General features: G+C 43.8%; 1 protein-coding gene across 1 annotated transcript; it reads right to left on the bottom strand.

Moving 5' to 3' along the window:
- Window positions 1-992: 992 nt before the first annotated feature.
- On the bottom strand, window positions 993-6,885 carry npas4a (neuronal PAS domain protein 4a). Its single transcript, XM_030739505.1, has 8 exons — window positions 6,365-6,885; window positions 5,750-5,913; window positions 5,552-5,654; window positions 5,155-5,464; window positions 4,920-5,029; window positions 4,625-4,760; window positions 2,744-4,509; window positions 993-2,625 (listed from the first exon to the last, which is right to left on the bottom strand). The coding sequence occupies exons 1-8, from the start codon at window positions 6,537-6,539 to the stop codon at window positions 2,597-2,599; spliced, it is 2,793 nt and encodes a 930-aa protein (XP_030595365.1). The 5' UTR covers window positions 6,540-6,885; the 3' UTR covers window positions 993-2,596.
- Window positions 6,886-16,530: the final 9,645 nt, after the last annotated feature.

The raw sequence follows: 16,530 nt of genomic DNA on the forward strand, positions 1-16,530 counted from the left end.
GCTTGTCTTTGCCAGGAGATAGCAGCAGTCAGCTGTGCAGTACCCTCTCCACTCACCTCCATCAGCAACACTGCAGCAGGTACTGGTGGAACAAAATGTTCACTTGCAGAGAGCGAGTATATTTTAAGGCTTTGCTTCAATATGTACATTAAAGTCTTATTTTTTTCTCCTCTGTGGCACAAATAATGAGACCTGGAAGGGAAAAAAAGAATATCTATCCATCTGTATTTGCTAATATATATAATCTTGTATATATTATAATTTACAGAAAGCAACAAATGGGTTTTTTATTTTTGTCATTTTTGGATATGTCCACCTTTTCCACTGTGTGACAGTTTGTCCCATATCCCGCTTTACTGTACCTCTAATTTTAGCCTCCACTCACTCCTTTGTCTTCCCTCTCTCTCTAGCCCTCCCCTCTCTGATCCTTCTGAATAGAGGCTGAGAATAGATGGGAGGCTGTTTCAGTCAGAGTACTTGAGCAGGAATGCCTATATATGGAGTCTTACACCACACCGAGCGCTGACAGAGTCGCAGGTACATCAGTGAATGTGGGCTACTGTGATTTATAAAGAGGGGTGGCGGGGGGGTCATATGCCTACAATTGTGTATGTGTGTGTGTATCATCATAAGTGGGAGGCCAACCGTGTGTGCCAGCATACATGCAAAAACCTCGATGCCAAGTGTGTGCGTCAGTGTGAGTCAGATAGTGTCTCATTCTGTCTCGTCATGTGTGTGCGTCAGTGCTGTTGCTGAGCGAAACTCGCTCCAGGGGAAGAAATGGAAGAGAGTGAAGGGGGAGGGAGGAGAAGAGGCAGGGATGGTGGGATGATGATGATGGTGGTGGTGATGATGATGATGATGATGATGATGATGTGGCTGAGGGAGGAACGGGGGGCTTGACTATGACGACACAAATGCATCAGCAGCATTAAGTGCACTTTATTATAAATGCATTTGTATGACAACCAAATACACTTATAAGCATCACAATAGAACACTGGTCCACAATGTCCATTCTGCAGTAAGTAAGATGTTTAGAATATATTCCATCTTATGCAATAAAAATCTCTTTCTTATATGTACAGACCAATAACTGTTTCATACAAATGTACAAATGTGTACAGCCTTTCTGAAAAGAACATATGCCTATATCCACAGACATAATGCATATGCATTAACATCTTTTTCTTTTTCAAATATCACACATACAATTATATAATTTTACACATGTATAGTAACTTAGCCTTTAATAGCTAGAACGTAGGAATCAATCCTTTACTTGACCGTAGACAACTCTACGTGAGCATGTCGACACCATGGGAATTGTACCATTCTCAACCCGTGTCGCTTGGTAACTGAATAGAAATAGCACCCCGTCCATATTTTCATTTTTTAAAACAAAACTTTTGTATTCTAACCCCTCTCAAAAAAGAAGAATCGCTCATTCACATAGTCAATTGTGCCTCACTGCACCGCGCTCCAGTGGAGCAACGATGCAACTGTCCATGTTGAATGGACATGATAAAGAGTTCAGAGTTCAGCAGGTCAGGGCCATTTCAGGCACAAAGGAGCCGCTATAAGCTGCCAGCATTTCAAATATTGATGCTGCAAGAATATCCAGCCGACTGCCCTCAGGCCAGGAGGGACCTGAAGAGCTCACATTCAGAGTCTAATGTACAGTACAAAGTAGCAGTGGATTTGTGGCATGATCAGAGCCCCGGCAAGCTTCCAGACAATCTCCTGTTTGGTGTTACATCTCATAAAGCAATGGACACCGGCAACAATATTGAGATCTTCACATGCCAGGATCTCCTCACATGTTTTCTTTTTTTTTTTTCCCCTTGTTTGCACATCACATTGATACACAAGATTTTAGATGGAGAGATAAATATGAAATGTTAAAGGTCTGAAGTCGCAAACTCAAAGCTCAAAGTATCTCAGGTTTAGTTGAATACTGTTTGAGATTTGTTGTAGCCTTGAAGGTTGTGAGGAACAACTGGGCCAGCTTTGAAGACTGGAAAGAAGATATAAAACAAGAAATCTCTCTTCTTTTGATTACAGTGGTCATCCTAACGATTTAAAGAAATTGTAAACATTTGACTTTCAATACATTTGAGATTTGAGTTTGCGTTGCTGCATGTCAGGCAAAAGTGCTATAGATCATCTCTCTTTTGAAATAACAAGAAATGTATTGTTCTTTTTTGTTCACAACAGATTTTTCACTACGAGTGAATACAAATGCGCGTCTGGAAGTTAAACAGCGCTTCAGAGAGGTGTCTCTGCCTGATCATATCTGAAGCATGTGGAACAGAGAAGCTGAGACACCACATGGACTCAGAACCCAGTCAGTTATGGGTCCATGCAGTTTTGCACCATCATGTTTGCACCAGTTTTGTTGTAGTATACAGATAAATGACTGAACAAAAATATAAAGCCAATCTTTGTTCTCAGGAGACATGTAGGAGTTAAAGTCCTTAAGTTGTATATACATTATGTATATTTATACACTTAAATATTTTTTACTTTTCAGTAAAAGGGTCTCCACAAAATATGACAATATGCCATACTTAATGAAGTAAGTCACAGACTTATTTTAGAACGGAGGAACACTTCCACTCCCATCTGAAAGACAAAAAAAGGAAAAGAAAGAAAAACAAAATTAGCAGTGCATTTTAGTTTTTTGTTTTTTCTTCTCATTTAATAAATCTTAGTTTTAAAAAAGAGAGAGAAAGATTCTTACCTTTGTGGAAGCACTGTGATGATGGATGACATTGGAGTTGATACAACTCAGGTTGTTGCCCTAAGCCAGGGGCGATCGAGGCACCTGCCCCAAACATGGGTTCCAGGACGGCCAGTTCCTCCAGGAGGGACTGAGTGCAAGACACGGCGGGTGTGGGCGAGGCGATGGGCGTGGAGGTGGTGGGGCTGGGGGAGACAGTGAGCATGAGGGGAGGGGAAGCTGGGATGGAGGAGCAAGAGGACACAGGAGATGACACCACCTCAATCTCCATTGCTTCCTCCGCTAGCCCCTCCCCTTCCGCCTTCACCCCGGCCTCAGCAGCCACAGTCGCCCCGCACCCAGCCATTGAGTTACATTGCGCCGATTGGACGCTACAGACGTGGCCTACTCCCTCAAACTGGGAGGGTTGGCGCCAGCACACTGGGGTTTGAGGAGATGTTGGGCTCGAGGGATTGGGCATAGGGGAGGTCAATGGGGAGGAGAGGCCAGGTGACAGGGGAGGAGCAAATTCATCTTGGAGGAGGGTTTCTAGGATGCTCTCTTCAAACAGAGAATCATCATCATCAAGGAAGATGGGAATGTCCAGGCCTCTCCATGCTTTGATGGGATAAAACTCCTTCAGCATGTGGACTGAATCAGCAGTTTCTATGGCTGGAGATAGGAAGGGCGAGGGAGGGGAGGAGGAGGGTGATACAGAGGGAGGAGAGAGTTTGGACAAGAGTGGATCCAGGTAGAATCCCTCTGCCAGAGAGCTGATGTGTTGAGCTAGGAGGGATATTTCTGCTCTCTCCTTCTCCCTCTCAAGGGAGAAAAAGGAGAGGCAGGGCTGTTTACCGGGTGATGCCTCAGGAGTGAGGAGGCCTTCGGGGGGGCACTGGAGGGGCCCCAGTGGTACATCTACATACAATGGACCCCGTACTTCAGGCAGGGTCATGACTGTGCAGTCCCCATCTCCGGGGCTGTCAGGTGTAGGGGGCAATTTCTCATACAGAGAGACACTGCAGGGCTCGATGGGGAAGAGAAGTTCGGTAGATGGGGTAGGTAGTGCAAGAGGAAGTTTGGTAGAGAGAGTGGTGGGAGGAACAGGGCTGGAGGCAGTAGTTGGTGGGGCCGTGGAGGATGCTGAGGGGGCCAAGGAGGTTGTGGCAGTGGCAGTCGTGGCGGAGGGTGGAGGAGTAGTAGTGCCTGTGGGGTCGAAGCTGAAGAGGGGTTCACCAAAGGGGAAGCTAGCCCCACCCACCTGGGGGGTGTAGGGTGGAGTGCACACAAACTCTTTGGTCTGTTGAGCTTGTGAGGTGGGCACAGGGGGGAGAGGCAGTGGGAGAGCTGGCAGCGGAGGGTCGAGCTGGAAGGAAGGTGGCAGGAGAATGTTCTGAGTTAAAAAGTCTAAGTCTGCTACTGTTTCAACAGTGACTGGAGTGGGAGAGGAAGCAGCTGAAGGGGTTTCAATAGGATGCTGCTGAAAGAAGCTTTCTTCCTCCAGTGAGGAGATACTGGAGCGAGGGTCACCCTCCAGCTGCATGGCCTCAGCAGCAGAGCTCCCCGGTTCATCAGAGGAGCCCACGCTGCAGCCAGCAGTGCTGAAGTCAAAGGACTGGGCAGACAAGCCACTGCTGCCAGGGGTGAACACCTGGTCTGGGCTGGAAAGGGTTTCTGGTGACTGGAGACTCAGGCTCTCCTGCTGAGAGGTACCAGCACTCAGGACCAGGGTCAGCTGTGTCTGTTCTGAGCTGAGCTGCTGACGTACCGACCAAGCCTCAGAGTCACTGAGAGATAAAAGGAAAAACAGAGGAAAACCAAGGAGTTAGGTTATGGGTTTTGGACCAACTTTATCAGCCTTTTATCTCAAAATCAATGAGTGGTGCTTTGTTTAGTAAATACCTGATGATGTAATTGTTGCTGCTGATGGGGATTTCACCTGGCTGCAGTTGAAGCACCATGTAGAGCCAAACCCACGACTGGTCCTGAGCTTGCACACGCACCACCATTTCAGCTCTGCCCTCTCCTCCTTCTCTCACTGTTGAAAAACAGTTGCAGCACAAGTTGGCGTTAGTTTGTAACCTTATTAATCATCATAGTGTTTTTCACTGTGTGGATGTGCCAGTGTGCCCAATATGTGTAAGTGTGTGGGCATGTTTGGTTGTAACTGGTAAGTATGTGTGAAGAGTACACTTACATAGGCTACGGTGCTGAGCAGAGGCATGTGACAGATCCTGTGGGTGGAGGAGGCTGTACCAGGAGCGGGAGCTTAAAGCTGTCACATCAAAGCCAAGATAGGCGCTCACACTGCAGGGGGAGAGTGGGTGGTGATGTGTTAGCAGGACAATGTATCACCACTTTATCTCATAAACATATTACAGTCCACATTAAAGCAACAGGTGGAAGACGGCATATTACTTGTTTGAACTCACCTGCCCTGCGCTGTCTGCAGTCTCATGTCCCGGCCATGCTGGGAGTGGAAGCAGGCCAGAAACAAATTGGTCTCGGCCAGGGGAGGGGTGGAGGTCGACTCCCTCTCTGCCCCGGGGCTGGAACGGGTCGGGTGAGGCTCCAAAGGAGAGCAGAAGCATACCCAGACGGGGTTGGAGGTCCAGTAAGACCCAGCAGCAGGAGAAGTGGAGGGGGGAGAGAGGCAGCGAGCTCGGATCAGAACCAGTTTGTTTCCGGCACTCTGCCTCCGCACGGACTTGGAGGTGTTGAAACGACAGCGGAAGAGACGGTCTGAGGAGAAAATGAGAGGTTTATTAAGCATCATGTTTGGCTGTGAGTCTGTATTAAGTGGATGAAAAAAAAATTAAACAATCTTACCGCTCTCGAGTGATGTTGTCGCTGACAGGTTGGTCCTCATGATAAAGTGGTCTGAGGCGTCGATGATATCATACACACTGTCTCCCTGTGCCACAAGATCCACCTGGGAATAAAAAAATAAAAAACACAAACACGTCAGTTATTAATGCAAACTCAGGGTTGCTGAACTATTAAGGCACCGACCGTGTATAGACTCACCATGGAGTGTCCGAGGTGCTCAGAGACGCTCTCTGACAGGTACAGAAGCTTCCCTTCTCCAGTCAGCAGCATCAAAAAGCCCGGCAGCGCCTGCATCAACTCCGACAGTTCGTGAAAAGACAGAAACCCCGCGCCCTCCTCGAGACTAACACCAGTTCCTGCTTCTAGAGAAACAAGAAGATGGGAAGGGATAGAACAAAAAGGGGTGACATGTTAATGCATCTAATAAAAAAGAAAGAACACAGTGTGACTGATCTCCGCATAGTAAAAGCAGTTGCCGCAGCATGTTTCAGCACCACGGGGAGCGCCGAGGCAGCACAGGATGCTAAGGCATTTCAGCACCACGGACAGCTACAATTTGCCACTTAAACGTCGTTATCAGCTCCAATGACGATTATTTCTGTTAACTGAATGAACCACGAGTCAACAGTTTACCCCAAAATCCCATTTATATTAACACAAGTGCCCGAGATGCCGCTGAAACACTTGTTGATTCCGCCACTGCGAGAAATGCAGTCTGTCTATGCAGCAGAACATGAGATTCATCAACAGGTCGTTTTTATTTATTTATTTATATAAATATATATATTTATTTTTATATAAATTTATTCTTACCTTGAGTGAAGTAGACGGATTTTCTGGTGTACATGCAGGCAAGTGACATTATGTGCAGGTACGAGAGACGCGCTTTATCTGCATCAGATATGGGCAACAAGTCCTTCAGGTTCCGGATCTCGGCGTTGATCTGGTCCCGTCGAGCCTTGGATGCTCCCTTGGTTGAGCGGTACATTGTGGCTGGTTGCTGCGGTGAAATATCGAAATTTCTCCTGATATAAGTTGGAGAGTTGTGAGCAGAGTGTTGCTGTTTAAGGTCGTGCCTCGGTGGATCCCTGTCTCCAAGATGTCTTACGAGACAGTTGGTAAAAGTGAAAAAGCTCACAGGTGTGTTATTGGACTTTCATCTCAGCTATTTTCTTTCCAGAGCAAGGTTTAAAACCTTCTCCTGTTCTGACTCCGTCAGCTGTAGCTCCGCCGCAGCGTCCAGCTCGGATGCTGGCTGGCTGCTGGATGTCTGTCCCTCCTTTCGGAGTGCAGGTGAATCGGCGGCTGTGGTAGCCGTCTCTCGCACAGAAGTCCGGAACCCGTAAATCTGGTTGAGGGACTCTGCTCGCCGGTCACTTATATAGCTTGGGACTCCGTCGGAGCAGGGGGGCTCCCAACGCACCAACACCGACGTAAAACGGAGGGAGGGGGGTGGAGAAGAAAGGGGGGGCCAAGGGGGATAGATATGTCTCATATCAGTGTTAGCATTGGTGAAGCTCTCCCCCTCCCTCTCCCGTGCCCTCTCCTCTCGGTGACTCTTCCTCGACGTCAGCTCTTCCCTCTACTCGGTGATGACGTAGGGCTAAAATCGGGAGCTCCGGCGACGCAAAAAGCCCGATTTGGACAAAACCGAGTATGGGGCGGAGCAAGCGTAAAACGTAAACGGAGTCACCGGACTCCGGTGTATTGGAGGGGGAGGAAGAGAAGGGGGTGCAAAGAGGGGGGTAGGGGGATGGGAAGACTGGGTTGAATACGAAAAGAGGTCTCTGTGTTTGTATGTCTGGCACCTGAGATGGGCTATACCCGCCGTTGCCTGTTTGCCCCGGACCTGTCGGCAAACACGGCAGGTGCTCATTAGGTGCGATTCATTTTTGACCACATTAGCTGACAACATCTGAAACAATGTGAGATCAATGAGGCGTGCTGTTCAACTGAGCCGCAGAGGCGAACGCAGCACGCCCAGTCATCCCGCTTCACTCTGTCTCCTGTTTAATGCACAGAAATCCTTTCCGAGCATCTGAAACCGCCATCGCGGCATTAAACTGCTCAAAATCTGTCGGTAGCATCATTTATTTAGTCTGTTAGACATGGATTTTTCGCACGTCTCTTGGCTTTACTGCAATTTCATATTAAGAGGGCTAGTTTTTTCTTATAGAAAATCCACTGAAACGGAGCCTGTTATTTTCCATTATTTTATGCGTCTGTGTGGGACACGTTCACTGTTTGGTTCAGAGATCTTAATTAACAGATATTATGTAAAAATTGCGAATTTAAAGAATAAAATTGACAATCCTGTTGCCCACAGAAAGCAATTAGAGGCTGCTGCACGAAACACCATAAGCCATTCATCATGCATGCCTCCACGATTACTTTTATATCTTATCATTACCATTTAACTGCTTAATAGATGGCGTGTATGTCTCCTACTGGGCTCGCCGCTTTCTCCTCTTTGATCTGTTTAAAAGTTGCAGTGACGATCGTCAAACTCCTCAATGAATAGTGAAGTCTTTTTAATGAATGACACTCATGAATAATTTCGACGCACGCGCAAACGCCAGTCAATATTGCGCAACCTGCAAATCTGGTCTCCAGTTGCACGTGAGGTAAGCAGTGCGCCTGTTTCTAAAAATAGATCTCACCGTTGACCGACACAAGGACTGCGAGGCGCGCCCCCGCACCCGGCTCCGATCGTCCCTATTTATAGAGGGGAGATTTCACTTTTTAGTCTCCCCGGAATCGGTCTGTAGTAGGATATGGGATTCAGACGTGGAACCGAGCACACCTGGATCTGTTTCGCCGTCCACACACACACACACACACACACATACATACATTTGTATTTATTTGTTTATCACTGTTGTGTGTGACGAACGGGAGCCGTTTAGTAAAAGTGGCTGGGGAGAATATTCTGGTACATTTCTCTTTCGATTTTCAAAGTCACATTTCGAAGGTGATCCAAAATCTCCTTTAATATTGGTGTGTGTGTGTGTGTGTGTGTGTGTGTGTGTGTGTGTGTGTGTGTGTGTGTGTGTGTGTGTGTGTGTGTGTGTGTGTGTGTGTGTTGTATTATTCATATTGCGGAGACATATAATCTATTTCCACCGTCGCACTGTGGAGACAAAAGAATAGCCCCCATAATGCAAAACGTTAAATTTAAGGGGTAAGACTTGGATTATAGGGCAGCCTTAGTAATTGGGAAATGAATGTAAATCAGTGCATTGTTCTTTGAAGTGTGTGTGTGTGTGTGTGTGTGTGTGTGTGTGTGTTTGTGTGTGTGTGTGTGTGTGTGTGTGTGTGTGTGTACTGGCAAAATGTTTCCTATGCATACAGAACTTGATCTGTTTTATCTTCCATTATCCAGATTGTCTATAGATCTTGAATCCACTGTTTACCCACTGCGACATTTTCCAGTGTGCAGAGGATATCTCATTGATGAATTACGATTGTTCTTGTTGGGACCTTCAGCTGTATTTGTTTCAGCCCCTGCGTGTGTCTGGGTTTTTTTTTCTTTTTCTTTATTTTCTGCTTAAGTGCTTGTAGCTTGTAGGTCTACCTTCTGCGTTTCTTATTGGATGGCTCAGCCACATCTGCTTCCTACACTGTAACTATGTTTCCATCACTGGTTCCAGTTCAGTAATTTGGTGCCAAATTCTTACTATCTAACCAGAGAATGATTACAGATTTACACCTAAAGGTATGTTAAATTGACTATTTTCCTCTAAAAATGACCCTTGTGGGTACATTTTTGTATCTGTACCCCCAAAGAACCCTGGAGCCATAAAAATGAGAGATATGACTTTGTCATCTCTGCTGCACATCACATGGGTGAACAGTGCCCCAAGAGCAGAGAGAAATATATCAGACAACAGTCTGTTGTTGGAGCTGGGGCCACAGTATGTCAGGAGAGTGACATCAGTTTCATCTGTCTCCAAATTTTATTTGCACTTTAGACATGGAGGGTTTTGGGGGGGCAGTGTGGGCAAGCGCTGACGACCAACAGTTGGCGCTTGTGGCATAACTGTCCCCTCAATTTTAACTGCACCCTATACACCTCATTCACTCACAAACATTAACACATAGACCTACAAGTTGGGGAGGAGGAGGGGTGGATGGGTCATCTTACACCCCGATTTCTTGCGTCTCGCCCAGGGTAGGGGTCGGGTGGTTCCTTGGGGACCGGGCTGGTGGCGTCCTGGGGTCACTGTTGGCCCTGGGGTGGTTTCCACTTGCCCCGCCTTCAGAGGGTGGGTAGCTATGGATGAATGTGTGTCTTTGTGTATTTGTCACCGTCTCCGTGAGTATGGGTGGGTGAGTGAATGTGTATGTATGGCATATCTGTGTGTGGGTAAGTATGTATGGGCATGTATGAGTATCTGTGTATAAATGTGTACACGGGTGTCTGGGTGTGTTTGTATGTATGGCTGGACCTGGGTCTGGGCCTTGTGCCTTGCCTCCTGGCCGCTCCTTGCTGGTTGCCTCCTCCCCCCTACCCCCCTGGGATGGGGGTGCCTCGGGGTTCCTGGGTGGGGCTGGGTGTTCTGGCGTGGGTGCGGGCCTGCCCCCGTGGGGGTTGCGGTGCGGGGCTGCGTTGGCTTCTTCGGCGTGGGGGGGGGCTCTGTGGAGGGTCGGGCGGTCCTTGGGTGCCGTGGGCCCGGGAGCCCTGCCGCCGGCCAGTGCAGGGGGCTGGCCGCTGGGGGGGGGCTGGCTTCTCATCGCCTTGGGTTCCCTGGAGCCCTCGCTCCTCGACTGGGGGGGCTCCGTCTGAGACCACCCTCTCCCGTCTGCTGGGGTAGGTATGCGGTTGTCTTTGGACTGAGTGGCCGGGGGTCTTCCTGGCCCTTGGTGGGCTGCTGGTGGCCTGGGGTTCCGGGGGCTTTCCGTACCTGCCTCTGGCTTCTGATGGGTGGAGCTGCAGCGTTTTGCCCTCATTGGTAAGTACGTTCCATGACACAGACACAAACATGACACAGACACAAACGCCCACTCAATCACAACTCAACAAAATTGTTGGTGTGCGTAACATGCTTTGTTAGTTTTGTTTTTCACACACAAATTTATTTTTGCAAGTATTGATAGTATTTTTTTTTATATGTTAAAGTGATGAAGTATCTGATTAATAGACTTGTGCTCTTTCCCCTTTTTTTTTTTTTTGCTCCCTTTCTCTCTCCCTTTTTCTTCTCTTTATTTTCCTCTTCTTCAGCCTGTCAGCTCTGGCTGTTACATAGTATGTGGAAAAATAACTCAGATAAATAAAATAAAGGGTTAAAACATCAAGAAGAGCCTATTGAGAACCTATAGAGCTCATCTTGAAATAGCAAATATGTTTGGCACAACAACGCATTCAGATCACAGTTCTGCTTGCAAGATCTACCAGACATGACAGGCTTTAAAAAAAAAAAAAAAAAAAAAAAAAAAAAAGAGTGACATCAGTTTTCCTTGTGGCTATTCTGGATGCAGTGTCACACTCGTTTGTTAGCACAGATCAGTCAGAGAAGACTAAAGGACTAAATTTGAGTCATGCTCTTTGTTTCAGGTGTGTCATATAAACTTTTGTTCAATGTCCCAAATGTCATCGAGCTCTGGATTTGCTAAACTCAGTGTGAACACTGAAAAGCAGGTGGGTTTAAAATGATCAAGTTTTAATATATATGTGGACTTCATTCATTCAGTTCAGTAATCAATCAACAGAAAATCATCAGTAACTATAATAATAAATAAATTCAACAATTTTCTGACTCCATCTATCATGCATTGCAGTCTCCTTCCAAGATCTTGTTTTCCTTCCTTGTTCACTAAGCACAACCACATGCCACAGTTCAGGCAGTCTGAGTCCTTATTTATGAAGTGTAATTATGTGTTTATTTGGTTGCTTTATAGCCTGCAACATACTAGCTACAAAGAGTTTAATCTTGTGGGCTAATGCTGCACCAGTATACTATCTGTAGATGGGAACAATGGGACAATGTGCAGCTAGAGAATAATACTGCACATTGTCCCATAGTGGAACTTCAAGTTCATTGTCTCCACTGACAAAGTCTGTGAATGGTTTGACGAATTGAATTGAATTGAATTGAACTGAATTGAAATGAAATGAATCAGAATTTTAGCAGAGGTAGGGCTGGCCTAGCTTGGAAGACTTTTTGCATCATTCCAGATGCAAAATTTTGGAACTGTGAGTTTTTCAGAATGATTCTTTACCATTACAAGTTGAAGCAAAATTAAGCATTTTTGTCTTCACAAATACATACTAGACTGAAATATGAAAAATTGGAAGACCTTGTCTTGATGATCTCAAGCAAGTATCATAAAATAACTTGGATCCTTTTGGATCCAGTGACTCAATTTGTGCATGGTCTTAAGGGAATTTTTAATCAAGGTTTACAGTCTTGGACTGTTTAAATTGACTGCATACAACACAAGGTTTTGCAAGGAAATGGCAGACATCATCCCTTTCTTGCTATTCAAAAAATACACAAAAAATCTCTCTAAAAGTTATTACAATAAAAAATAAATAAAGAATGGGGACATTTCTGCCAACACAGGACTCTAACTCCAAAAAAGTTGTTGTGCTGTAAAATGTAAATTAAAAACAGAATGCAATGATTTTTCTTAAAATGGTACGCTTTGTTCAAACTGAGAAAGCCTACCATTTTAAGAAAAATATTAACTCATTTTGAATTTGATGGCAGCAACACAGCGTTTACCACTGTGTAGTGTCCCCTCTTTTTTTAACAACAGTAACAAAGTGTTTGGGAACTGAGAAGACCAGCTGCTGGACTTTTGGGAGAGGAATATTGTCCCATTCTTGTCTGATAGAGGATTCTGTATGTTGTTCTAAAACCTGTATTTAGCTTTCAGCATTGATGGTGCCTTTCCAAATGTGCAACCTACCAATTCCAAAGGCAGTGACACACCCAAATACCACCAGAGATGCAGGTTTTGAACTGAGCACTGATACAAAACTGGATGATCCTTCTTCTCTTCTGGATCATGTTCACATATGACTTCTTCTTTGCATGATAGTGAAGTGTTGCTGAGTTCCTGCAGGCCTATTTTTAATGCAGTGCTGTCTGAGGGGCCTAAAGAGTTTCAGTCTTGTCCCTTGCACACAGAGATTTCTCCAGATTCTCAGAAGCTTTTGATGATATTATGTACTGTTGATGATGAGATATTGAAAGTCTTATCTGCAACAATTTATTCTGAGAAACATTTTTCTAAAATCCCCCTAATTTGTAGACACGGTTTTTCGGTGATTAGTGAACCTTGGCCCATCTTTAATGCTGAGAAACACTGCCTCTCTAAGATGCTCTCTTTTTTTGTACCATATATCATTTTTTGAGGGATATTTCTGCCATCAAATTCAAAATTAATTAATATTTTTCATGAAATGGTACATTTTCTCACTTAAAATATTTGATATATTTTCTGTGTTTTACTGTGAATAAAATATGGGTTTATGAGATTTGCAATTCATTGCAAAACCACTGCATTTTCTTTTCATTTACAAATGAAATTTTGTTTTCATTTATAAATGAAATTTTGTTTTCATTTACAAATGAAAGCCAAATGCAATGGCTTACTTTTGTGGAATTGGTGTTACATAATTTACAGTTTGTGTAATAAGCATGGTATTTCCTGAGGCGCTACATGTTTTTGCGGATTGTGGAACTTCAACTTGCATCCAAAATGATGCAGATTTAAACCTAAAAACAGAGGCATACACTATGTGGACAAAAGTGCTGGACCATCTACACATACACCTATAGGCTGCTCAGCCATGGAAACTCATACCACGAAGCTCCCAATGCACAGTTTTTGTGCTGATGTTAATGCCAGAGGAGGTCAGGATTGCTGTAGTTACTGAGTCAGTAAAGCATTGGTGACTTTTGTGCACTATGCGCCTCATCACTCTAATTTTGCATGGTCTGCCACCTCCAGGCTGAGTTGCTGTGGGTCCTAAATGCTTCCATTTTGCAATAATACCATTTAGAGTTGATTGTGGAATATCTGGAAGGGAACCAATTTTGAGATTGATTTCATTTAGCGAGCACTTTTGAAGAACTTTCTATATTCTTTCACAAATGTTTATAAAGGCACACTTCAAGGCTAGATGCTCAATATTACATACCTGTGACAATGGAGGTGAAAACACATGAATTCAAAGATTAAGAGGTGCAGCCCAATATCTTTGTCCATGTAGAGATGCATAGAGGACATCTCTTGAGCAGATAATAGTGTTAGGAGCTCAACAGTGTCAGCAGCCATTCCCTTCACAGAAAATATCAATGGTGGATGCTCTTTTGTAATCTGCATGCATCTCTCTCTAGGATGGTAATGCTAATGCACCCCTGTAATAACAGAATAGGTCCCTCTTATATCCCACATCATCACCCTTTAGTTCCCCACCTTCACATCATATCCACTGTATTGGCGCAGCATCAATAAACAGCATTACACTGTAAGAAAACACTGAGTGTCTCTGTAATCGAAAGCTTTCCCCTTGCTACTGTAAAGAGGTTGTTTATTGTATTGACCCATACCACTCTCTGAGGAAACAAGCTCTCACTTTCCTGACATTTTCCTCCAGAATAACCACATGCTGCATCACAGCCTTTTTACTTCTTCTTTGGTTATCTTACAAGAAGAATTCTTCTGTTGCTCATCATCAGTTTGGCTCAGAAACTACACAAACCTCTCAGTTTTTGGTCTCCATGAGGTACTCAATTCTGCTCTAAAAGTTGCAATGAATAGTATACTGGTTAGAAAGAATAATACTGCAGCAGTTACGGTATGCTAAAGAATCTGAACATTTTACTTTCTAATAGCATAACTACTCCAGTATTATTCTTTCTTGTTAAAAAATTAATTATCCAGATAACACATTTAAGTCTGTTGCATCATTAACTAGCCCATAAACAAGTCTGTGGACTTGTCTTGTATTGGCTATTGTTGGAGTAATTAATGACACACAAACATTTTTAACTACAGAAAGTTTCTATTTTTACTTTACAAAGGATGACTGACTACAAAATCACTTTCTGGGATGACACTTCCATCACAAATTAATCTGATAGTGGATAATTTCATTTCTAATACCCTTTATGCTTAAAGCACCAGTCTTTGCACACCATGTTTTTAATTTCCTTATCCACATGCTCATTATGACTATTTACTAAAGCTGTTTTTTTCTAGTTTATGAAATTCTTTGGAGTCTGAATCATATTTTGTATTGTTTTAGCTCATAAATAATAATCTTGGACAAGACATTCAGTATTTTCCATATGGGTAAAAAAGCTGCCAAAAACTTTTGGAAGAATGTAGAAAATCTCCACTGATGTTTATCAGTAGGAGCCTGACTGGATTAATACCTTGATAGAATTTTCTATGAAAAGGTATTTGCTCCTTTCTGATTTCTCAGTTTTTTCCATATTTTTCACACTTGTGACAAATGTTTCAGGTCATGAACCAAATGTAAATATTAGACAAAAATAACCCAAGTAAACACAAAATGCAGTTTGTAAATGATGATTTCATTCAATAGGGCCCTATGTGAAAAAGTAAATGTCAAACATAGGGTGGTAGTGTGATGGTCTGGGGCTGCTTTGTTGCTTCAGGACCTGGACGACTTGCCGTAGTTGATGGAACCATGAATTTTGCTCTCTACTAGAAAATCCTGAAGGAAGATGTCAGGCCATCGGTTTGTGCCCTGAAGCTCAAGCGCACTTGGGTTATGCAGCAGGACAGTGATCAGAAACACATCAACAAGTCCACCTCTGAATGGCTCAAAAAAAAACCAAAACAAAACAAAACAAAACAAAAAAAAAAAAAAGGGGGGGGGGGGTGTCTATTTAAAGTTTGAATTTAAATCTGATTGAGATGCTTTGGCATAACCTTAAACAGGCCGATCATGCTTGAAAATCCTCCAGTGTGGCTGAATTCAAACAATTCAGCAAAGAAGAGTGGGTCAAAATTCCTCCACAGCCATGTGAAAGACTCATTGCCAGTTATTGCAAGCACTTGATTGCAGTTCTTGCTGTTAAGGGTGGCACAACTGGTAATTAGGTTTAGGGGGCAATTACTTTTTTCACACAGTACCAGGCAGGTCTGGATAGCTTTTTCCCCTTCATAAATAAATCATAATTTAAAAACTGCATTTTGTATTTACTCAGGTTATCTTTGTCTAATAGACTGGGCTGGCTGTGGCTCAGGAGGTAGAGCAGGTCATCTACTAATTGGAAGGTTGGTGGTTTGATCTGTTGCTGCTCCAGCCTGCATGCCAAAGTGCCCATGGGCCAGATGACTGCCCCTCCCTGAGTCTGGTTTTGCTGGAGGTTTCTTCCCATCAAGAGGGAGTTTTTTCCTTCCCACTGTCGCCAAGTGCTTGCTCATAGGGGATCGTTTTGACTGTTGGCTTTTCGCTGTAATTATTGTACCATCTTACCTTGCAATATGATGTGCCTTGAGGCGACTGTTTGTTGTGATTTGGCGCTATATAAATAAAATTGAATTGAATATAATTCAATTTTATTAAACATGTAAGTGTGACAAAAAACAGAGAAGTCAGAAAGGGGGCAAATACTTTTTGTATGGCACTGTAAATAAATCTGGAACACAAAGGTTGGTTTTAGTCTGGCAGTTTTTCAATTCAGCAGCTTTTTGCTTTGTTGTTGGGGTTATTTGTCACACAGATAAGTATGATGGTGAGTACAATGGATGTCACCTAAAATTTATTCTTTATTTTTATTGATTGCATTAGCTTTTATTCCATTCAATTCTTGCCTCATTCAGTAAATGCAATTAAAAAAAAAAAGTCTTAATAGGGGTCAGGTTGTTTAATACGTAGAACAAAAATAGTTGCAAAGAGCCTCATAAATACAAAAAATGATAAAAAACGCATTTAGGTAATTAAAGACAAGATGAGGTAAGAAGTATAAGAAAACATGAGCGCAAAGAAGCTT

The sequence above is a fragment of the Archocentrus centrarchus genome, chromosome 10 (genome assembly GCF_007364275.1).
Source record: "Archocentrus centrarchus isolate MPI-CPG fArcCen1 chromosome 10, fArcCen1, whole genome shotgun sequence".
NCBI lineage: Eukaryota > Metazoa > Chordata > Actinopteri > Cichliformes > Cichlidae > Archocentrus > Archocentrus centrarchus.